At 45.0% G+C, this 21,732-nt stretch overlaps 13 protein-coding genes and 1 non-coding gene across 14 annotated transcripts; 10 read left to right on the top strand and 4 right to left on the bottom strand.

Moving 5' to 3' along the window:
- Positions 1 to 250: 250 nt before the first annotated feature.
- Positions 251 to 1,444, top strand: PTC4 (LALA0S03e05776g1_1; the record flags this gene model as incomplete). Its single annotated transcript, XM_022773316.1, has 1 exon — positions 251 to 1,444. One exon carries the CDS (start codon positions 251 to 253, stop codon positions 1,442 to 1,444), a length of 1,194 nt encoding a protein of 397 aa, XP_022627802.1.
- Positions 1,445 to 1,652: 208 nt separating this feature from the next.
- Positions 1,653 to 3,587, top strand: TFC1 (LALA0S03e05798g1_1; the record flags this gene model as incomplete). The annotated part of the gene is made up of 1 exon (XM_022773317.1): positions 1,653 to 3,587. One exon carries the CDS (start codon positions 1,653 to 1,655, stop codon positions 3,585 to 3,587), a length of 1,935 nt encoding a protein of 644 aa, XP_022627803.1.
- A 249-nt stretch (positions 3,588 to 3,836) lies between these two features.
- On the top strand, positions 3,837 to 4,364 carry MRPL36 (LALA0S03e05820g1_1; the record flags this gene model as incomplete). Its single annotated transcript, XM_022773318.1, has 1 exon — positions 3,837 to 4,364. One exon carries the CDS (start codon positions 3,837 to 3,839, stop codon positions 4,362 to 4,364), a length of 528 nt encoding a protein of 175 aa, XP_022627804.1.
- Positions 4,365 to 4,535: 171 nt separating this feature from the next.
- DIB1 (LALA0S03e05842g1_1) lies at positions 4,536 to 4,964 on the top strand (the record flags this gene model as incomplete). The annotated part of the gene is made up of 1 exon (XM_022773319.1): positions 4,536 to 4,964. The coding sequence occupies one exon, from the start codon at positions 4,536 to 4,538 to the stop codon at positions 4,962 to 4,964; it is 429 nt and encodes a 142-aa protein (XP_022627805.1).
- Positions 4,965 to 5,655: 691 nt separating this feature from the next.
- Positions 5,656 to 7,641, top strand: GRS1 (LALA0S03e05864g1_1; the record flags this gene model as incomplete). Its single annotated transcript, XM_022773320.1, has 1 exon — positions 5,656 to 7,641. The coding sequence occupies one exon, from the start codon at positions 5,656 to 5,658 to the stop codon at positions 7,639 to 7,641; it is 1,986 nt and encodes a 661-aa protein (XP_022627806.1).
- Positions 7,642 to 8,229: 588 nt separating this feature from the next.
- On the top strand, positions 8,230 to 8,700 carry CBP6 (LALA0S03e05886g1_1; the record flags this gene model as incomplete). The annotated part of the gene is made up of 1 exon (XM_022773322.1): positions 8,230 to 8,700. The coding sequence occupies one exon, from the start codon at positions 8,230 to 8,232 to the stop codon at positions 8,698 to 8,700; it is 471 nt and encodes a 156-aa protein (XP_022627807.1).
- A 139-nt stretch (positions 8,701 to 8,839) lies between these two features.
- MUD1 (LALA0S03e05908g1_1) lies at positions 8,840 to 10,112 on the bottom strand (the record flags this gene model as incomplete). The annotated part of the gene is made up of 2 exons (XM_022773323.1): positions 8,840 to 10,037; positions 10,099 to 10,112. The coding sequence occupies 2 exons, from the start codon at positions 10,110 to 10,112 to the stop codon at positions 8,840 to 8,842; spliced, it is 1,212 nt and encodes a 403-aa protein (XP_022627808.1).
- Positions 10,113 to 10,356: 244 nt separating this feature from the next.
- LALA0_S03e05930g (LALA0S03e05930g1_1) lies at positions 10,357 to 11,733 on the bottom strand (the record flags this gene model as incomplete). The annotated part of the gene is made up of 1 exon (XM_022773324.1): positions 10,357 to 11,733. The coding sequence occupies one exon, from the start codon at positions 11,731 to 11,733 to the stop codon at positions 10,357 to 10,359; it is 1,377 nt and encodes a 458-aa protein (XP_022627809.1).
- Positions 11,734 to 12,728: 995 nt separating this feature from the next.
- MRL1 (LALA0S03e05952g1_1) lies at positions 12,729 to 13,769 on the bottom strand (the record flags this gene model as incomplete). The annotated part of the gene is made up of 1 exon (XM_022773325.1): positions 12,729 to 13,769. The coding sequence occupies one exon, from the start codon at positions 13,767 to 13,769 to the stop codon at positions 12,729 to 12,731; it is 1,041 nt and encodes a 346-aa protein (XP_022627810.1).
- Positions 13,770 to 14,098: 329 nt separating this feature from the next.
- On the top strand, positions 14,099 to 14,527 carry SNA4 (LALA0S03e05974g1_1; the record flags this gene model as incomplete). The annotated part of the gene is made up of 1 exon (XM_022773326.1): positions 14,099 to 14,527. The coding sequence occupies one exon, from the start codon at positions 14,099 to 14,101 to the stop codon at positions 14,525 to 14,527; it is 429 nt and encodes a 142-aa protein (XP_022627811.1).
- An 810-nt stretch (positions 14,528 to 15,337) lies between these two features.
- Positions 15,338 to 15,409, top strand: LALA0_S03e05996r. Its single transcript has one exon. It is a non-coding gene; the product is annotated as a tRNA-Glu (tRNA).
- Positions 15,410 to 15,436: 27 nt separating this feature from the next.
- On the bottom strand, positions 15,437 to 16,216 carry LALA0_S03e06018g (LALA0S03e06018g1_1; the record flags this gene model as incomplete). The annotated part of the gene is made up of 1 exon (XM_022773327.1): positions 15,437 to 16,216. The coding sequence occupies one exon, from the start codon at positions 16,214 to 16,216 to the stop codon at positions 15,437 to 15,439; it is 780 nt and encodes a 259-aa protein (XP_022627812.1).
- A 1,132-nt stretch (positions 16,217 to 17,348) lies between these two features.
- OPY2 (LALA0S03e06040g1_1) lies at positions 17,349 to 18,470 on the top strand (the record flags this gene model as incomplete). Its single annotated transcript, XM_022773328.1, has 1 exon — positions 17,349 to 18,470. One exon carries the CDS (start codon positions 17,349 to 17,351, stop codon positions 18,468 to 18,470), a length of 1,122 nt encoding a protein of 373 aa, XP_022627813.1.
- A 1,122-nt stretch (positions 18,471 to 19,592) lies between these two features.
- TKL1 (LALA0S03e06062g1_1) lies at positions 19,593 to 21,635 on the top strand (the record flags this gene model as incomplete). Its single annotated transcript, XM_022773329.1, has 1 exon — positions 19,593 to 21,635. One exon carries the CDS (start codon positions 19,593 to 19,595, stop codon positions 21,633 to 21,635), a length of 2,043 nt encoding a protein of 680 aa, XP_022627814.1.
- Between the last annotated feature and the right edge of the window lie 97 nt (positions 21,636 to 21,732).

The raw sequence follows: 21,732 nt of genomic DNA on the forward strand, positions 1-21,732 counted from the left end.
ATTGCTTCAAGTTTACCATTCTTAAACGTTAATCGATGCCTTGTATAAATTGTAGTGATATTTATCAAATTTTAAGATTTAAGTGAACCTAAAGAAGGGGATTGCAACATCAGTCCTCTTTGTAGCGTTTTCTGGCCCAACAGGAAGTCTTGACAGTGTTTCATGCGGTACTGAAAGCTAATCAGTGAATCAAATAAGCTGAACACCTTTTTCTAGGGTCGAAATACTGTCATTTTAGGGCAAACTGAGCATGGGACAACTCCTGTCACATCCATTGACGGAAAAGACGATTATCTACAATGAATACGAGAACTTTCCAAACGAACTACAAAAACACCGCCTAGTGCATCGTTCCAGACCGAATTTGAGCCACGAGAAGGGAAGCCATCCGCAGTTTTTCAACTGTGTTGGGTCGATGCAGGGATACCGGCTGACACAGGAAGATGCACATCTAGTGGCCAATTGTGAAAGCGTTTTGAGCGTTGGATTCTACAATCCATTCGAAGACATTGAAGAAAAGCTGCAAATTTCAATTTTCGGAGTTTTTGACGGACATGGTGGTGGTGAATGCTCGGAATTTGTAAGCTCCGAAGAGGACAGGGAAGAAGGCATCAGAAAGTGGATTAAATTTGCATTTGAAACGCACGAATATGGAGCACGTAACGTCACGCCCAAATCAGACAGAAAGTTCACACGCTCGTTCCATACTAGCGAGGGCCTCATTTCCCAAATCCTCAAAGATGCCTTTTTGTTGCAAGATCGTGAGCTATATTGTCATTTTGCCAAGGAATCTTGCGGTACAACGGCCATCGTTGCCTTACTTATCAACGGGGAGATGCTTTATGTTGCCAATACGGGTGATTCGCGATGCGTGCTTTCAACCAAAGGTGGAGGTGTCAAGAATTTCTCTTTCGACCACAAGCCGCAGCACATCGGAGAATTAGTTAGAATAAACGACGACGGTGGCACTGTATCTCTGGGTAGAGTTGGCGGGGTGCTTGCACTCAGCCGGGCTTTTGGCGACTTTCAGTTCAAGACAAGTGTGTCGTATAAGAATAATGCTTTTGGGTTATCTGGTGGTCAGAAGTACGTGGCACCAGCTCAAGAATCACAGGTCACTGCAGAACCAGACGTTTTGCCCCATCGTATAAGCTACGACCGCGATGAGTTCCTAATTTTGGCGTGTGATGGTATTTGGGACCTTTACAGTAACAAGAATCTCACTCAATTCATTAAGTATCATCTGGCACTTGGACAAAAGCTCGATGACATCGTTACCAAACTGCTGGATCACGGTATAAACTCTGCAGACAGCAACACCGGCGTGGGATTCGATAACATGACCATTATAATCGTTGTTCTCAATCGACCGGGAGAATCGCTCGCCGAGTGGTACAACAAAATGAAAACCCGCTTGGAACGGGAGAAGGGTTTAATTGCATGAAGTATAGGAGAACTCAGAGACATAGCCAGACTATCGACTGCCAGTGTCGGGAACTCGGTACTTTATCATCTCTCTGTAGTACGTACAACAGGATAAAAAACCATACACTACAGTGTATAGATACACTACTAAAAGTAAACCTTTAGCATCATCTTTGGATACCATTCAACACCAAGGAGAACAACAATTGAGATTCCTTGTTTCGAACATGGGCGAATCAATGGCATTGGATCTCACCAGAGAAATTTCTGCCCCAACGAAAGCTTCTGGTGTTTTGGCCAAAGAATACACGTTGGATATTCCAAGAATACCTAGCGTGGAGCTACCATTAAGGGTGTCAGGGTCGCAAGAAAGTGTGGTCAGGGCAATCGAGATGTGTGGTGGACTTACAAAAGTGAAGAAGGCCTTGAACGCTCATAAAGACACACACGATGGTTTAGAGCTGTTTCTGAACCACGAAGCGAAAAGAGACGGGCCAAATACGTTTTTCAACGAGCATCCAATTGTTGGTAGGCTTGTTCCACAGCGTGATGAGTCTATTGTAATGAAAGCTTCACTCCCTAGAGGTACACTTAAAGCCTGTGGTGGTGATATTCGCAAAGCCCTTGCCTCAGTACCGTCAAATAGGCAGAAAGTTGTTCCTGTTGGGATCATAAATAACACCATCAGATTTCGCGAAATGTCAGATTTCCAGGTCAGACTCGATAATGTACCTTCAGCTTGTGAATTCAACGAAAGTATAGCTTCCAGGGACTGGGACAGCATTCAACAGTACGTGAACAGTATCCCAGATCAGGACCCTAGGCCTTTCGAAAACATTAACAATCTAATGGTGAACCGGAGTTCTCAAATCCCAAGCACAGATTTCCAGCTGCCACCACCCCCAAGACTTTCCATGGTTAATATCCCGTTCGTTTACAAATTTCGAGGCAATCCGTATGCTACAAAATCGTCAAGCGGAGAGTCGACCGTTAGGGGCACCTACCTTAAGAACTATCAACAACTTGTGCACAGCTTTGGCGAAAATGCCGAAATTCCCACGACTGCACATCCGTCTTTACAAGAGGACTACCAAAAAGCCAAAGTAACAGGCGTATACCCTGGGAGTAAAAAGGACTCGAAATTCTACGAGAAGTTAGAAAAATGCATAGCTATCCTACAAGAAGCTTTTACAAGGAGACCCATATGGGTGAAACGCCACATCGATGGATTGATACCACAGGACCTTCATGGAACACTAAAAATTGCCCTATCCTTAGTATCCTATCGGTTCACGAAGGGACCCTGGAGAAATACTTACATTAGATTTGGTATTGACCCACGCAGCTCTCCCGAGTATGCTATATTTCAAACAGAGTATTTCAAAGTGGAGGGCAGGCTTCAAAAGTCGCCGTTGGCTGCCAAAAATATTCCGGAGCCGCCATCGAAATACTACAGGAGCAATAAAGTGGGAGGAATCGACTCTCGATTCTACTTTGATGGCACGTATGTGCCATGGTATCTCATGCTTCAAATTGACCTTCTCTTACAGGAACCAAATATAGCAGCAGTTGTAGCCGATGCGACATATCTGGATAAACCAACAGAATTGACTGGATGGCTCCAGGAACTAGATTTGACTAAAATAAGAAAGATTGTCAAGTATGAACTGGGCTGTCTTGTCCAAGGAAACGCGATCTTCAACGAATACAAGCTCAAATTCTTCAGAAACATGCTTTACACGAAAGAGTCTATGATGCATAATAAGGGAAAGAGTCCTGACGCGGATGGCGACGTTGAAATGACAAATTCTAGTAGCACGTCTGAAGGAAATGACGGAAAGGTGCCCAAGGACCAAGAAAACCAGGAAGACGAGGACGAAGATAATGGCGTCGAAGCCGGGGAACTGGATGACGCGGTCTTGGAACAGGAGGAAGAAGATGAAGAAGACGAAGATGCGGAATTTGGCGATTTCGAATCGGAAGCTCCTCAGAATTCAGATTCTGCCCGCCTTGGACCCGATACCGACTCACTAAATCCAGATTTTGATGTCACTACTGCTACGTTCAAGGAAATAATAGCTCAAATCAGCCAAAGAGATCCTGAAGCGGCTGCCAACCTTGCAAGAAACCTTGATGGATTTGTCTTGGAATCAGAATTGTGACTCTCAAGCTGGTACGTGGATGAGTCCATTTCAATGAAGAATACGCAGTTGGTTGTGGCCTCGCAGTGGTCCTGTTTTATTTCTCTGTCATCTCAACCTCGACGTCACATGCGTTCAAGATGATCTTAAAATTTTCTGAAATTCCATCTTCTAATAATGATGGACTAGGCATCATCAACTCTTGAATGGTATCCAATTGAGTAGATTCCTACCAGTTTTCGGTCTGTTTCTCAACTTCACGAGTCAACGATGCTCAAATCTCTGATAAGCAAGAGATTCGCTTCCGGTGCATACCACGGAGCGGTTCAAATCTCGATTCCCAAGAGACCGTTGAAAAAAATCAAACTAGGGAAAGCCAGACCCGCTATTTATCACAAATTCGACGTGCAAGTCGAGCTAAGCGATGGCAGTGTCATCACAAGAAGGTCTCAATTTCCCAAGTCTCAGATTCGTTTGATTCAAGATCAAAGAAATAATCCGTTGTGGAATGAGAGCAGAGACGATCTAGTCGTGGTGGATGCCAATGCTGGTGGAAGACTCGATAAGTTCAAACAGAAATATGACCAGGTCTTCAGTTTTGAAAGCCCGTCCTCTCAGCAGCCGGCTGCTGAGGCTAGGAAACCTGAGAAAGCAGAAACAGACATGGAAACGAAAACGAAAGATCAAGATGAGGACGACGAATTCGGTATGGACGATTACATGTCTCTACTGAACGACAACGCCCAACAAGTTCAAAGCGGTGGTAAACTCGCTACCAAGAAGAGGGATAAGAAGTGATAGAATAAGTTGCCAACAAGCCTTTTTACTCTTCTCGTTCGCATGTAAATAGCAGGTTTGACATATAGGTATATATTATGCAAGAATATTGTATAAGTTGAAAAATATGTCAATAAAGCACAGCCAACATTTTAAGAAAATTTAGGTATTTGCTGGCCTAAGATAAGCGTTATGGGTAGCGTTTTCTTGCCACATTTACATTCTGGCTGGCATGTAGATCAAGCCATTGTCACGGAGCAAGAACGGCTCGTTGTGGTGCGATTTGGAAGAGATTGGGATAAAGACTGCATGTTGATGGATGAGGTTTTATTTTCGATCGCCGAAAAGGTAAGAAGGTTTGCGGTGATCTACTTGTGTGACATTGAAGAAGTGAAGGATTTTAACGACATGTACGAGCTGTATGATCCCATGACGGTAATGTTTTTCTATAATAATAAGCATATGATGTGCGATTTTGGCACAGGGAATAACAACAAGATGAACTTTGTGGTGGACGACAAACAGGAAATGGTGGACATCTTAGAGACTGTGTTTCGCGGTGCTCGCAAAAACAAAGGTCTGGTGGTTTCGCCGTACGACTACAACAGCAAGCGGGTGTGATCTTAAATAAGAGAAATATGTGGAAATTAGAGGAAAATTGGGATTACGAATTTAATTGTGACTTTCCAAAACAATGGATGCTCATACCGCTACGAGCGGGCAATCATTCCTGTGAGTTGAATCTAAAAGTATAGGCGCACATCAAAATTTTCGGGTTCAATGGTGAGGTTTTTGTTGTCACCCCTATTGCAAACAAATCGAATTCGAAGAGACGCTAAGCATTCTCCCATCCAACCCCAATCACATTTGCCTACCCTATCATCCGTGCGCCCATCCCAAGAGTTTTCGCTAATCGACGAAAAAGCGGGATCTTTTCAGAAGCTATTTCTACGGAAAGGACACTAATAACCCAAGACATGCACTCAACTGCATGCACAAGCTCTATTACCATCTCTTAGAGCCCAGAAACCATCCAAGCTAGAGGAATCTGGTGGTAGGTGAAAATGAATCACCATTGACGAAATGACTAGCGCTCGAGTCGAGAGTAAATTGAAAAATTTGACCAGGTCTAGGACGGCAACGAGGTTTACTCGAGGAACAGCACTACATCCTTATCGAAATAAGACTGGCTAGGTCTTTCCTTGGTTCCGGTAGACAGCCTTTAAAAGTGAATTTCTTTAAGTCAGCGAAAAACTCGTTTGCCAACCGATTTTACAGCCAAATTCCAAAGAAATCGGTCAAGATTAGGAAGATGAGCGTTGAAGATATACAAACGGCTAGAGAGGCAGTGCCTTTCAATAGAGAAAGTCTAGAAAGTGTTTTAAAGAGAAGATTCTTTTTCGCACCTTCATTCGAATTGTACGGTGGTGTTTCCGGTCTATATGACTACGGTCCTCCAGGTTGTGGTTTCCAGGCCAACGTCGTTGATGCCTGGAGAAAACACTTCATTCTAGAGGAGGATATGCTAGAGGTCGACTGTACTATGTTGACACCTCACGACGTTCTTAAGACTTCCGGTCATGTGGATAAATTCTCTGATTGGATGTGTAGAGACATGAAGACAGGTGAAATTTTCAGAGCTGACCACCTTGTGGAAGAGGTCCTTGAGTCTCGCTTGAAAGGTGACCAAGAAGCTCGTGGGTTGGTGAAAGACGCCAATGCCAATGCACAGGATGATGCTGACAAGAAAAAGAGAAAGAAGAAAGTCAAGGAAATTAAGGCTGTCAAGCTTGACGACAACGTTGTGCAAGAGTACGAAATGGTGTTGGCTAAAATCGATGGCTACTCTGGAGAAGAACTCGGTGAGTTGATGGTCAAATACAACATCGGGAACCCTGTCACCGGAGAAACCCTCGAACCTCCAAGAGCATTTAACTTGATGTTCGAAACCGCTATTGGTCCTTCCGGTCAACTCAAGGGTTATTTGAGACCTGAGACTGCTCAAGGACAATTCCTAAACTTCAACAAACTTTTGGAGTTCAACAATAATAAGGCTCCATTTGCCTCTGCTTCGATCGGAAAATCGTTCAGGAACGAAATTTCTCCAAGATCTGGTCTTTTGAGAGTCCGTGAGTTTTTAATGGCCGAAATTGAGCATTTCGTTGACCCTCTTGACAAATCTCATCCTCGTTTTACCGAAGTCAAAGACATCAAGTTGAGATTTTTGCCCCGTGAAGTTCAACAAGCGGGCTCGACTGAACCTGTGGAATCTACTGTCGGAGATGCCGTTGCTTCCAAGATGGTCGACAACGAAACTTTGGGTTACTTCATTGCCAGAATCTACTTGTTTTTGGTAACAATTGGTGTTGATCCATCTAAGCTAAGATTCCGTCAACACATGGCCAACGAAATGGCACATTACGCTGCTGACTGTTGGGATGCCGAATTGAAAACTTCTTACGGGTGGATAGAATGTGTTGGTTGCGCTGATAGATCCGCTTACGACTTGACTGTACATGCAAACAAGACCAAGGAGAAAATGGTTGTTAGACAAAAGTTGGAAGAACCCATCCAGGTTACCAAATGGGAGATTGAATTGACCAAGAAACTATTCGGGCCCAAATTCAGAAAAGATGCACCAAAGGTGGAAGGCTTCTTGTTGGGCTTGACGCAAGAGGAGCTAGAGTCCAAGGCCAAGGACCTCAAAGAGGCCGGTAAAATCGTATTCTCAATCGAGGGAATTGAAGGCCAAATTGAGCTCGATGATAAATTCGTGACAATTGAACAGAAGACTAGAACCGAGCACGTTCGTGAGTTTGTTCCCAACGTCATCGAACCATCGTTCGGTATTGGCCGTATTATCTATTCTATCTTCGAGCATTCTTTCTGGTCAAGACCTGAAGACACTGCGAGAGCCGTTTTGTCCTTCCCTCCACTAGTTGCTCCCACCAAGGTCCTTTTGGTTCCTCTGTCCAACCACCCTGACCTATCGGCCGTTGCGCAGGAAGTGGCGAAGGTCTTCAGAAAGGAAAAAATTCCCTTCAAGATAGACGATTCCGGTGTTTCGATCGGTAAGAGATACGCCCGTAACGACGAATTGGGCACTCCATTCGGTGTCACCATTGACTTTGACTCGGTCAAGGATAATACTGTTACTTTGAGAGAAAGAGACTCCACCAAGCAGGTGAGAGGTTCGGTTGAAGATGTTGTCAAGGCCATTCGCGACATCACCTACAACGGCACCACCTGGAGCGAAGGTACCAAGGCTTTGAAGCCATTCGTCGGACAGACGGAGTAAACTGCCTCTATGGCATGTATAGAAAGTAGTGATGTATAATATTCAACCTACACTGTTGAGACTTTGAGGTGAGCCCAATCACGTGAGCACTGGGGAAAACTTCACCAAAAAACGACAATTAAGGACAAAGTGACAAGGTTTTTAAATGACACGTTGAGCCGAGTCTGATACTTTGCGATCCGCGTAGAATCCCCCGAATATGGCCCGAATAATTACTGCCTTTCTTAGATACATTTACGATGTATTTCCCACCTCTTTATTGGACCTGCTTTCTTAAAATAAAGTCACTGTCACAGCGCATAAAATAATGGAGCGACAGGTCAGAAATCGTATTCTGGGAACTACAATACCCACTTCCATCGATTTCTTTAAAATGATACAGAAATCAACTTCAAGGTTTCTAGAAGTTAGCGCTTTAAGCTGACAGTCTTCAAAGGATATCAAAATGAACTTTGACCAGATTTCAAGAAGCGCATGTCTTACGAACCATCTGAAAAATAATATGGTGATCGATACTCATCACGCTAAAAGACTTCGAAGTTAACATTGATTCGACGACTAAAGAACCTCTGTAACAATAGTAGCGAAATGTCCGCTGTCATTAGGGAGGCCGCGAGCCAACTGGTCAAGAGCCTAGAGAAACTGCCCCAAGAAAGAGTAAAGCACATCGTGTCATTGAAGGAATCGCAGCTGGAGAGATTCAAAGCAGTTGCAGGGTTGGAAACAAATACACAGGACGCAAAACAAAGACCATCTATGCAGGACATAAAAGATATTATCAATCGGACATCGGGACCCTTGGGAATGCAAAAAGAAGCTATGGCAAAAGTCAATAGCATGCTTCCTCAGGAGCATTACAGCGTGGAAGCTTTACAAGAACAAACACACGCCGTGAACGACCTTTTGAACAATAAATACAAAAATTACTATTCTGTTGGTGACAAGCTGATGAAACCTCAAGGTAATCCCGAGTACTATCAGCGTCTGATGGATGAGATTGAGGGTAAGCAAAAGGAGACGTTCTGGTCTGCGATGAGAACGGTTGTTTTTGGGAAATAGACGCGAGACAAGCATTCCTTGGTATATGATATTCATCGCATCAGCTAAATTTATATGGGCCTTTTGATACGCAAAGTGCTCTATGCCATGTATATAGTTGTAACCTTACAAAATTTTTTAGGGAAGTGCGAGCTACTTTTTACTTCGCAAAGCCTATCGAGATCGTGGAGCCATCCCACTTATACGATGAGCCCAGCTTACTTACCACATTGGAAGCATGCGATGCACTAGCGTACTCGACAAAGGCCAAATTTCTCACGCCAACAAGCCGTACCTCGATAAACCCGTCGGCAGCGAAAATAGATGAAATGTCATCTGTTTGAGCGCCAGGAGGCAGGTTTTGCACCAGCAGAACTTTATTGGGTGGGTTTATTGCCACTTCAGCAACGGCTCTTTTTTTCTTGTTATCTCGTGGTTCCGGCGACTTGGTCTTCAGTTCCGATTGTGGCGTATTCGCTGCGGACGATGAAATGCGATCCTGAACAGCTTTGTGGACCATCTCTTGAATGACAGAAGCATCTAGGCCTTTGAGTGCTAGTTTGTGTCGTAGTCTTCGCATTTGACGTTTCGATTGGTTTTTGTCGGTGCCAGTCTTGAGGCCTAAGGTTGGTTCTTTATGGGCCTTTCTTGACAGTAGTCTATCGACGCCCCGTTTGCCGCTAAGCAAGTACCCACCGACCAGCGAGTCCTGAGTAGCAAAGGAGATCTTGATCTTACGACCACCCATGATAAGCTTACCATCGAAAGAACTCGCAAATTTCTTCGCGGCTTCGTGGTCTGAAAATGTTAGGAATGCCATCGAGTTGTAGTGGTCACAAGTTGCCTTGGACAAACACACAATCTTAAACCGCTGATCTAGCAAGAACAAATGCGTTTGACTCTTCGTACAAATTTTAGGTTCCAAATGTCGAAGTCTGCGTTTAACAACTTGAAGCTCTAGAAGAGTCAAATTTAGGTTCAATGTTGGACTACGCTCGATTTGGCGACACATCTTTCGTAGGTTACCAATGGTAAACTGCGGTGCGCTATCGGCGTTGTAAACAGCGTCCAGTTGCTTGAAAAGTGCTTCAAATACATGTTTGACGTTGGAACTATCGTTCAAGGTCCTTCTCAAGACTTCTGTCTTGGCTGTAGAGTAAACTTGTGGAGCCTCTGGCATTCCAATTTCCCGGTATGAAATCCTGCGGTTGTCCTTGGGTAACGCTCCTAGCTCCAAGTGTGGTAACGGGAGATCTGAATTCCTAGCATAGCAATTGTTGGGATTTATTGCACTCAAAAGAGATCTAGTGAAAGTGTCTTCACTAGCGGGTCTTCGAGGCATCTTGGCCAAATGAAGGCTTCACAATAAGTTAGTAATTCGTAAGCCTGCAGAAATATCTAACAGCATTATTATCATACGTTAGCTCTGCCATGTTTGTCGAATAATAATCTATTGTCTTGATACAATGAAGTATTTACGAAGCATTCACCTTATGCCACTTATAAGAACAAGTTAGATATTATAATGAACACTTATTTTATAGTAAGCCCCATCAACTAATAACGTTAATAAAAATAACATGGACGAGATAATAATCGATAGAGAAATATTCTTTAAAAACTTTACAAAATTATATTGGATTGAATGAAAAATGATGTTATTTCAAGTTTTCAAGCTTATTTCTTGACAGCCTTCTGGGCAGCCTTGGTGACCTTACCAGCCTTCTCGGTCTTGTCAACAGACTTGATGACACCGACAGCAACGGTTTGTCTCATGTCTCTGACAGCGAATCTACCCAATGGTGGGTAGTCAGAGTAGGCTTCAACACACATAGGCTTGGATGGGACGAACTTGACCAAAGCAGCGTCACCGGACTTCAAGAACTTTGGAGAGTCTTCCAACTTCTTACCGGATCTTCTGTCGTTCTTTTCCAACAATTCGTCGAATCTGCAAGCAATGTGGGCAGTGTGACAGTCCAAGACTGGCGAGTAACCAGCAGAGATTTGACCAGGGTGGTTCAAGACAATGACGGTAGCGTTGAAAGAAGCACAGCCCTTTGGAGGGTCGTTCTTAGAGTCACCGCAAACGTTACCTCTTCTGATTTCCTTGACGGAAACGTTCTTGACGTTGAAACCAACGTTGTCACCTGGCAAACCAGCTTCCAACTGTTCGTGGTGCATTTCCACGGACTTGACTTCAGTGGTGACACCGGCTGGGGCGAAGGTGACAACCATACCTGGCTTGATAACACCGGTTTCGACTCTACCGACTGGCACCGTTCCGATACCACCGATCTTGTAGACATCTTGCAATGGCAATCTCAATGGCTTGTCAGTTGGTCTGCTTGGTGGGTCAATGGCGTCAATGGCTTCCAACAAGGTCTTACCCTTGGAGACACCAGCCTTGGTCTCCTTTTCCCAACCCTTGTACCAAGAGGCGTTGGTGGTGGCTTCAATCATGTTGTCACCGTTCCATCCAGAGATAGGGACGAAAGGAACAGTCTTAGGGTTGTAACCGACCTTCTTGATGAAGTTGGAGGTCTCCTTGACAATTTCCTGGTAACGAGACTCGTCCCACTTGACGGAGTCCATCTTGTTGATAGCAACAATCAATTGTCTGACACCCAAGGTGAAAGCCAACAAAGCGTGCTCTCTGGTTTGACCGTCCTTGGAGATACCAGCTTCGAACTCACCGACACCACCAGCGATAATCAAGATGGCGCAGTCAGCCTGGGAAGTACCAGTAATCATGTTCTTGATGAAATCTCTGTGACCTGGAGCGTCAATGACGGTGACCATGTACTTAGGAGTTTCGAACTTCCACAAGGCGATATCGATGGTGATACCTCTTTCTCTTTCAGCCTTCAACTTGTCCAAAACCCAAGCGTACTTGAAAGAACCCTTACCCAATTCGGCGGCTTCCTTCTCAAACTTTTCGATGGTTCTCTTGTCAATACCACCACACTTGTAGATCAAGTGACCGGTGGTAGTCGACTTACCGGAGTCGACGTGACCAATGACAACAACGTTAACGTGAGACTTCTCTTTACCCATTGTGTAGTGTGTGTTTAGTTGAGGATTTTAATAACCAAACAAAAGTTGTTATAAGAGAAATATAAAAGTTAGGAGTTACGGTTCCCGAGACCTTCGCTTTTATATCCAAAGCTGATCCGCAATATAGGGCAACAAAATTTTGCCATCGTGGGCAGGGCCTGTGAGCTCTGAAAAATTTTTTCAGGCGGGGTCTCAGACAGAGCTTAGCTGGAGGCCAATGCCAGACGCGGCCGCAGGAAGTCCGTAAAGGGAAACTGTTTTTTGAAGACCTTGTTTTAGGTTCAGGTGTGGGTCTGCCCGCCCGAGGGGCTAGAAGGAGCGACTGTCTAGGGAGTCCAGGGAGAAGGTGAGCCTAAACGCTAGGCTACGACCCATATGGTCTAGGCAGAGACCCATTTGATCTAGGCAGCGACCCACTTGTACCCTAGACAGACTCACATGAGCGTAGGTACTATGAGGGTCGTTCGACGTCCTTCAAAAAGCAACATCGGTCGACGCATATCGAGGACAAGGTGTAGGCGCTAACCGAGACGCTCTAGAAACGATGGCAGAACGGTCGCCGTTCTTTTTTGTTGGGATCACGGCGATAAGAAGGGCGAAAAGGAAAGAACGAGCCCGAAATTGCGAAAATGTTCCGAACAGAGGAGAAGTTGGAAAATGTCCGGGTGTTCAAGAAGGTGTACGGATGACAGTCACAGGCCAGGAAACATGAGTCAAGTGTCAGTTCTTCGTCCCTAATCTCTACGAGTAGAGGTTACTGGGTGAAGGACACAATTAGAGAGCGAGAAGTGAGAAGGAAGAAATATAGAGTGTGGAGTGTAATTGTATATATAGTTATCAAAGCTTGTCTGTATAATGGAATAGTGATCACACCAGATTAACAGGGAACATTGTTTAGTAATGCAATTCAAGCTTGGGAATGTGATCCTCGGACTTCACAAGGTCTTTCAACTTCACATCTGAAAAAGTCCGTCACCCTAGACCTACGCTTTCCACTAACGACTGCTTGTTGTATGCACGTCCAGATTGTCCAAAAGATTATTCTGGACTTCGATGTCGCGCGCTAATGAATCAGTGCTTGCGTTGCGATACTGCGGCGACGTACTCAATTTGATGCCCGTTGTTCTCTTGGGTTTCGAAAATTGGAAGAGTTGCTTGAAAAACTGACGTATCCGCGAAGGCCTTTCAATGGAGTCCCAATGAGGTCTGTTGTCCAGAAAAGCAGGGTCTCCGCTGTAGCGCAACCTCGCTCTCACACGACCATAAAACCAGCGGCGGCCCCATTCTACAGCGAAAAACACCAGAAAAATGCCGAAAAAAATGCCCAGCACGTTGACGTCGTTGCTTTTATGCGATGTGGGACATGCGTACACGCTACGCACTTCGAAGAAATACGAGCAATTGTGCAACGATCCGACGTAATTGACCTGGGCCTTTGATTGGATCTCTTTGTCGCACACAAAATTCAAAAGCGTGGACCGTTTGTCAATGCCGTTGGGACACAAGTCGCCATTTTCGTACGTCATGGTCAGTTTTTTGCCCACGAACCGCGGCTGTGTGTTAAAGTCCCCAATCGACACTTCCTGATGCGATTGAGGGTCCACAAAAAACGCTCCTGTGGAATTCGCCAGCGAGTCCACCCCTTGACGCGTGGCGCTCGAGCAGATCCCTAAAGTGTAGTTCCGCTGAGTCTCGGGCTCTTTCACCAACCACCGAGTTTTCTGCCAATCCTGTTGTTTTCGGTGTTGTCTGTGGGAATCCTTTCTTAGACTATTAGGCGTGGCCGATAGTTGTGACAAGTCGATATAATTGCCTGTGTGTGGGTTCATTACAGCGCAAAAAAGATCGTCGTTGTCTTCGTCATCCTCTTCTTCCCGTTTTGACGCATGTTTCTGCGACTGTGGTGCATGAGTCTCATTCCTGCGTGCAATACTACTGAGCTGCATGTGTTGTTGATGGCTCCAATTTGCCAAACATACCAAGAACCCGATCCCAAAAAATGCTATTATTATCCTTTTATAAGGTATTGATATCATATACTAACTAATCTCATATAATTCAAGCCCCCAAAAACAACACCTTGACGCGAAGTTTAACTGTTCGAGATTCTCACACTGTCGATGAATGCTAGACGCTCAAATACAAGTTCCGTATCGCCTTTTAGTTCGTTCAAAAGCTGATGTTACTTGTTCTGTCAGTTGAACTATAGTGATTTATATCAATTTATTCATAAACTTGACTAATATATAAAAATCAAGATACAAGTTCAGACAAAACTAAGAACTCATCACTTCGAGCTAGCATATCGAACATAGTTGGCTTGAATTAGTTAGTCCACTTCTTTAGATAGCTTTACATATTTGAGATGTGCTGTTGTTCATGTTGCACAGTTTCGGACCTTATCCTCTATATAGTAGCGTTTTTCATCCCACCTGTGGGTGTACTGTTAAGAAGCGGATGCTGCTCTTCAGATCTGCTACTAAACGTGCTTTTGACGATGCTCGGCGTGGTTCCAGGGATGATCCACGCTTTCTACTACATTACAGTGACAAGTCCACTGAGAAGGGAGGAATCACGGTATTACTACCAGAGTGGTTGGGAAGATGGCCGTCGTACACACCAAAGGGATTCTAGACCGTCTCAACAACAGCAGCAACAGCCGCAACAGCGGTCTGATGGTGGCGTGGTGAGAAATGAACCCTCAGCACAAACACCACTGATTGCCCCTCATAAAGGTAAGAATGGTGGCCCCCAGGACGATAGCTCGCCACCGCCATACACTGAATCGGTCTGAAATTTGAATTCAAGAGGGTGGTGGTCATCTTTGCGGTTTCGTTCTCTTTCTAAAGGTGCCACAAGTGTCAGTGAGTTCAAACTGTTTTGTGGTTTTCCGCAGATGAATTGGAATTGGTACATCTGTGCCTCACCCTTTATCTACAACAATGAGTTTAGAGTCTACTTAGAGTTCCACAGCACAATGAAAAAGAGGGCACGTCGTCACATTTCACCAGAATTACCGTATTGGTAGTGCACTATGTCTCTGTGACGACTGCGATTGCTTTGAAACACCTTGCAAAAACTATAAGTTGAATCCAACGGCTCGACTAGTTAATGTGAAATTCTCGACTTACACTTTACCCTCAGATCCTTGTATTGCAATGCAGTCACAAGAACAAGATCGTCTTTTGGTCGACTGTCACGACTGCTACAACAGCTATGATTCCATGGGCTACGATGTGCAAAAATTTGATTTTTCTATTCTAGAAGAAGAGGCGGAGCCAGTAACAAGGTTAGATACCACAAACCACATTTTTTTCCGCCGTTATGGTTCAACAACTTCTATCGACGATTCGGTCTCATATAGCTACAAATGTGCAGGGACCGGCAATGAAGATGCCAGAACGCAGAGTCAGAGGTAAAAAAACTGGTAAAGAGTCATGAACAACTTTTCCTATTACGAATAGCGGCCGGTTTTCAGCTCTGCTCACACTTTTGACAATTACTGTCTAGTTGTATGTACTGAGATTCACTCTTTAAATCGAAATAATACGTGACTTGTTAACTGAACTGCAACCGTACTTGACTACATCGATTCTATACATTATCCGATATAGTGTAACGGCTATCACATCACGCTTTCACCGTGGAGACCGGGGTTCGACTCCCCGTATCGGAGTCGTTTATTTTTTTGGCTTGTCACTCGCTATTGGCTATGTAAGTAGTTGTCATGACCGTCTCCGAGCCATTCAAACATGAAGCTTACATCTTTCGACACCGTTTTAGCAATCATTGAATTCTGGATCCATTTTGGTACGTTTCCACCCGCGTCGCTGGTGGTGGCCATTTTCCATACCAGTTTTTTAGATTCGCGATTGTAGTCCAGCGATTCTACACTGACGTAGAAGGCGTTTGTATGCGCTATTGGATCTCTCATGGGTGCATCAGCCACGACGCTAACAACCAAACCAGTTTCCACGTTTGGATCTGCAGTTTGGAATGGAGGCACCACGTAAACCCATTCGTTGAACTCCCGAGTGGTCAAGGGCTTTCCCATTTCGTACTCGAGGTTCACGCCTACCCAGCCGGAAGGGGTGGTCTCCAAGATTTCCACCCGATTGAGTGTCTCTATGTATTCCTTTTCAGCATGAGAACGTGCTGTATTATCTGGCAAAACCCATTGGGTGCCCTTTTTTTCGCTTCCATTGAGTACTTTAACCAAACGCTCGTAAGTAGAATTATCCAAATGGTGCTCACTAACACGGCTTAGCCAGTACTCTCTGCCGCGGTTGGTGTGGTATGTTTTGACTTCTATTTTCCCGGAGTCCAACGTTGGGTTTGTTTTAAGAGTATAATGGTAAGACTTTCCCTTTTTCCAGCTGGTGCATACCTCATCGATAAGCTTTTTAGATACCGTTACGATCTCGTCCCTCGTAGTGGGAAGATCCTGTTTTTTGTAGGGCACAGAGTCGAGTTTGAATGACATAATTGATATATTTTGTCGGAGAGTGGGGCCCCTTTTAGTTGTTTGTTCAAACCAGATTGCTGGCTTCCTTTTCTCGAGGGAGTTTACGATTATTTAGTTCATAATTGATATGTTAATACAAATTTGTAGTCGATCGAGGTAAGGAAGATCAGGAACAAAAGTGCGTCTTCAGGTGGCATAATAACCATGGGGAGAGACAAGAGTAAAATTTGAAATTGCTCAAGAAACTTTGTGACAAAAAGTTATTTGGACTGTCTGGTTGTTCGCTGCATTTGCACCTGTTTTGAATGAATTAAGGTACAGTTATAAGCGCCAAATTGGTGCGTTGTTTTACACAGAGCAAGATCATTGGAATAGGGTTGGCAAAAGTGTGTGCTTGAAAGATGGTGTCAAAGGATCGTAAGGGGAAAGATTTCGATAATTATTACGGTTCTGACCTGTTAGGTTATTCATGGTATGCTGCTTCGTAATCAATACGAAATTACACTATGATCTAAGTGATAGATCGCCAGAACGAGTTGTAATTTACTGTCATGGCACCCAAGTAACTAGCCGAATTGCAATCAATTGAACTAATCCATCCAGTTATCACTTTGAGAGCGGATCGGAAAAGAACGTATTCAACGGTGCAGATCACGAAAGTATCGGTAGACTTATAACTGTCGCTGGTCACGTGGCACACAGATTTACTCTACAGTTTTAAGGAACTCTCACCCAAAAAATGCTTACGTTTCCACTGAAAACCTTCAAAAATCCTATCGTGTTCCTCTTCAAACCAATTCTTGTTCGAGTTCTGTTCGGATACTGTTCAAATTCTTAATTATTCACCGTCTTCCTTGGGCTTACCTCTTTCAGCTACATTCTTCCACCAAATTAAATTGTAATAACGAGATCCGCGAGATCTGAGCTGAAAAATAAAGTCTGGAAAATCGGCCGTGGTTTTTCATTTGACATATCAAAAAAGCAGATAAGTGCAGGTTTCAAAAGCTCTCGACTTACATTTAAGAAGCTTTCATATAGGTGCGAGACAAGGATCACTTTAGCGCTTTTGCAGGGTTTTTTGAGCCAACTTTTTTCTCAAACTTGCACGACAATCAGGCTTTGAAAACTCGCATCATTTTTTAAACAGAGTATGTCTTCCGGTACAAGCATCACGCTGAGACCCACCAAGACCCTTGGATTGGGTATCTGGGATGTTCAGTTGCACGAACGAGATGATTCAAGCTCACAAAGTGAATCTTCGGGATCTGCTACAGCGTCATCTGCAGGCTCAGGTTGCGTTACTTGCACATCAACACCACCGTGTCCCGTGTGTGCCGAAGACGAACAGTGCGCAATTTCGCTACAGCGATGCGACCAGTGTGCGCAGACGTATTGTACAAAAAAAAATGGAGCACTGTCGTCAGGTTCTAGTTCGTCTTCTGTGGCGAGTTCGACCGCAACAACGGGTTCAAATTCCAAGTCTTCTGACTCCGGAAAGATTGGAGGCATCGTAGGGGGTGTTATTGGTGGTGTGGGCCTGATAGTAGTGCTGTTGTTGCTCTACTTATATCTCAAATATTGGCGTAAAAATCGTACGCGTAATAAGGAAGTTTTGGTGGCCCATGAACAGTTTGACACCGATTTTGACGGAGGCCGAGGCCCATCTGGCAACACTCAGGAGACTGGGTCCCTTTATCAACCCAGAAATAGAAGTTCTGCTGCCACTCAAATGACCAAGGCTTCAAACATATTACCTATCGCATACATCCCGGGTGTCACCGCTGGCGGTCGCAGCCAAAGTAAACTGCCGCCTTTACCACGACACCTCTTGCGTAACGGTGACACCAGATCGCACATCACGCTGGGGTCTTCCATTTTGGGTGACGATGACAACGATCTTGAAGCAGATGGCTTGGCAAGCACACCAAAAGAAGGCGTCAATGAAGATAGCTCTGGGGGTTCTCGGGATGCTTTAACCACAGCAATTAGGGCCCGTCCAAAACTAGTACAGATCAACGAGGAAGAAGACGAGGAGCCCGTTGAAAAGGAGTTTGGTTTGGAAGACCATGAACATGTTCACAGAACGTCCGAAATTCATCGTGAAAATGAAAAGGAACCTTGGGTTACCACTGCCATTGTCCCATCGAGTGGAGAAAGCTCTCGCCAGGAAGAACCGCATGGTGATGAGCATCGCGTCTCGAGTGGAGATGACGATGATGACGACGAGGATGATAGCGGCAGTTTCATTCTCGATGTAGGAATGGAACACTAGCGCTAGAGAGTAACAACATGAGCTCTGGTAGTTAATATGTATAAATTTAGGCTTGGCTAGAAACTGAAGAGGGATGCAAGACGCTTAAACCATGGCAAGAGGAGACTACAGATTGAAAGGGAAGGAACTTAGATTGAGAGGGGTTTTCAAGTCCTTTGGTAAGTCCTCTCGTAAGTAGTTGAAAAATTTAGTCGAACGTTTAGTATTACGTTGTTGCACGATAAAGTTGCAATAAGAGAGAAGCACGTCAGATTCATATTTCAAGAATTTGAGAACTTGTAAGTTGAACGACGCAGCAGCTAAATGCGTACTAACATACGATTGAAATACTGCTATTTATGATGGTATCTGTTATAGAAAAGCGCAGGCAGTGCTAGCGGCTGGAATCATATTATGAATCGTGAACACTGAGGCATTCCAGTGTCTGTAGAAAGATTATCGGACTTCTCTTTTGATCTCGAGAGTGTGCACAGGATGCTGGGATCTTGCGGAGAGTCATTATATGCAATATGGGACTCAACACCCAGACATTGAATTTTGGCACCCAGACACCGGGTTGTCAAGCACGGCCACCCAGCCACCCAGACACCAGCTCACCCACACACCCACACACCCATCTCAACACCCAGTCACCAATTTTAATCCTCATACACCCACACACCGGTACACCCGTCACCCCAAAATCCACACCCAGTCACCCATACATCCAGTCACCACAACACCCACACCCACCCTCTTTTCCTTTTCCCAACAATCCTGCAAAAAGCAATCGTCCCTCCATAACCCAACCACCCAACCACCCAAACACCACAGACACAAAGCGTGACCTGTCGTAAAGAAAGGTTAAGAAAAAAAAGGGTGGCGAAAATTGCGTAGCGAATTGCAAAAACTCGAGCACGACCTGAGCTTCCTTGTCGGGACTATAAAAGCCAGGCCCAGATAACGCCCATTTCCTATATGACACACCTACAAAATCCGATTCGAGTTTTAAAGGTCGAGACTTCTTTCTTTGTCATCTTCTTGAAAGGTTTAAAAGACATTTCTTTAGAAGAAACATTTCCCAAACACAATCACACTTTTACCACACAACTACTCCCCTCACAAATCTCACACATCGAAAACATGTCGCAATTCACAGATATTGACAGACTCGCTATTTCCACAATTAGACTACTTTCGGTCGACCAGGTGGCTGCTGCCAACTCTGGTCACCCAGGTGCCCCACTTGGGCTGGCTCCTGCCGCACACGTTATCTTCAAGCAGATGAAATTGAACCCAGAGCACCCAGAGTGGATCAACCGTGACCGTTTTGTGCTTTCCAACGGCCACGCCTGTGCCCTGCTATATTCGATGTTGCATTTGACCGGTTTCGACTTCAAGATCGAGGACTTGAAGCAGTTCCGTCAATTGGGATCCAAATGTCCAGGTCACCCAGAATTCGAACTTCCAGGTGTCGAAGTCACCACCGGTCCTTTGGGTCAAGGTATCTCGAACGCGGTGGGTTTGGCCATTGCTCAAGCCAATTTCGCTGCCACTTACAACAAGCCTGAATTCGTGCTCAGCGACTCGTACACTTTTGCCTTTGTTGGTGACGGTTGTTTGCAAGAAGGTGTTGCCAGTGAAGCCAGCTCTCTTGCCGGTCATCTAAAACTAGGTAACTTGATTGCCATCTACGATGACAACCAGATCACCATCGACGGTAACACCAACGTCTCCTTCACCGAAGACGTTCCAAAGCGTTACGAAGCATACGGATGGGAAGTGCTACACGTTGAGAACGGTAACGAGGATCTTGACAGCATTGCCGCTTGCATCGCTCAGGCCAAACAGTCCAAGGACAAGCCAACTTTGATCAAGATGACCACCACGATTGGTTTCGGTTCTCTACAGGCCGGTACTCACTCCGTTCACGGTTCTCCATTGAAGCCTGATGACGTTAAACAGCTCAAGAAAAACATGGGCTTCGACCCTGAGCAATCGTTTGTTGTTCCTCAGGAAGTTTACGACTTTTACAACAGCGACGTGATCCAGCCAGGTATCAAACAATTCAACGAATGGAACCAATTGTTAGAGAAGTACGGCTCCAAGTACCCAGAACTCAATTCCGAAATCACCAGAAGAATTGCCGGCGAATTGCCTCAAGACTGGGAAAAGACTTTGCCACTTTTCACACCAAAGGACTCTCCAGTGGCCACCAGAAAGTTGTCCGAAATTGTTTTGCAAAACATCCAAGGTACTTTGCCTGAAATGATTGGTGGTTCTGCCGATTTGACCGGCTCCAACTTGACCAGATGGAAGGAGGCCGTCGACTTCCAGCACCCTTCCACCGGTTTGGGTGACTACGCCGGTAGATACATCAGATACGGTGTCAGAGAACATGGTATGTCTGCCATCATGAACGGTATCTCCGCATTTGGTGCCAACTACAAGGCCTACGGTGGTACTTTCCTCAACTTTGTTTCTTACGCCGCAGGTGCCGTTAGACTTTCCGCCTTGTCTGGTCACCCTGTCATCTGGGTTGCCACTCACGACTCCATCGGTCTAGGTGAAGATGGTCCAACCCATCAACCTATCGAGACTTTGGCTCACTTCAGAGCTTTGCCAAACATGCAAGTCTGGAGACCAGCTGATGGTAACGAAGTGTCTGCTTCTTACAAGGTTGCTCTAACCTCCAAGCACACCCCTGCCATCATCGCCTTGTCTAGACAAAACTTGCCTCATTTGGAAGGTTCCAGTCTAGAAAAGGCCGTCAAGGGTGGTTACGTTTTGCAAGAAGTTGAGAACGCTGACATCACTTTGGTCTCGACCGGTTCTGAAGTTTCTATAACCGTCGATGCCGCTAAGCAATTGGCCCAGAAGAACGTCAAGGCTCGTGTTGTTTCTTTGCCAGACTTCCACACTTTTGACCAGCAATCCGAAGAGTACCAGTTGTCCGTCTTCCCAGACAACATCCCTATCCTATCTATCGAAGTCTTGTCTACTTCTGGCTGGTCCAAGTATGCCCACGAATCTTTCGGTCTAGACAGATTCGGTGCTTCCGGTCCAGCTCCAGAGATCTACAAAGCTTTCGAATTCACTCCAGAGGGAATCTCCACCAGAGCCGAAAAGACTATCGCTTTCTACAAGAACAAGCAAGTGATCTCTCCTTTGCACAAGCCTTTTTAAATCTTTTTAGGAGGACTTAAAAATTCGTTCCCCGAGTAATGACGGCTTCATGCTGAGATAAGTAACGAGATAAACAATGACAATGAGTTTCAAAACC

Source organism: Lachancea lanzarotensis, scaffold LALA0S03 (genome assembly GCF_000938715.1).
Source record: "Lachancea lanzarotensis genome assembly LALA0, scaffold LALA0S03, whole genome shotgun sequence".
NCBI lineage: Eukaryota > Fungi > Ascomycota > Saccharomycetes > Saccharomycetales > Saccharomycetaceae > Lachancea > Lachancea lanzarotensis.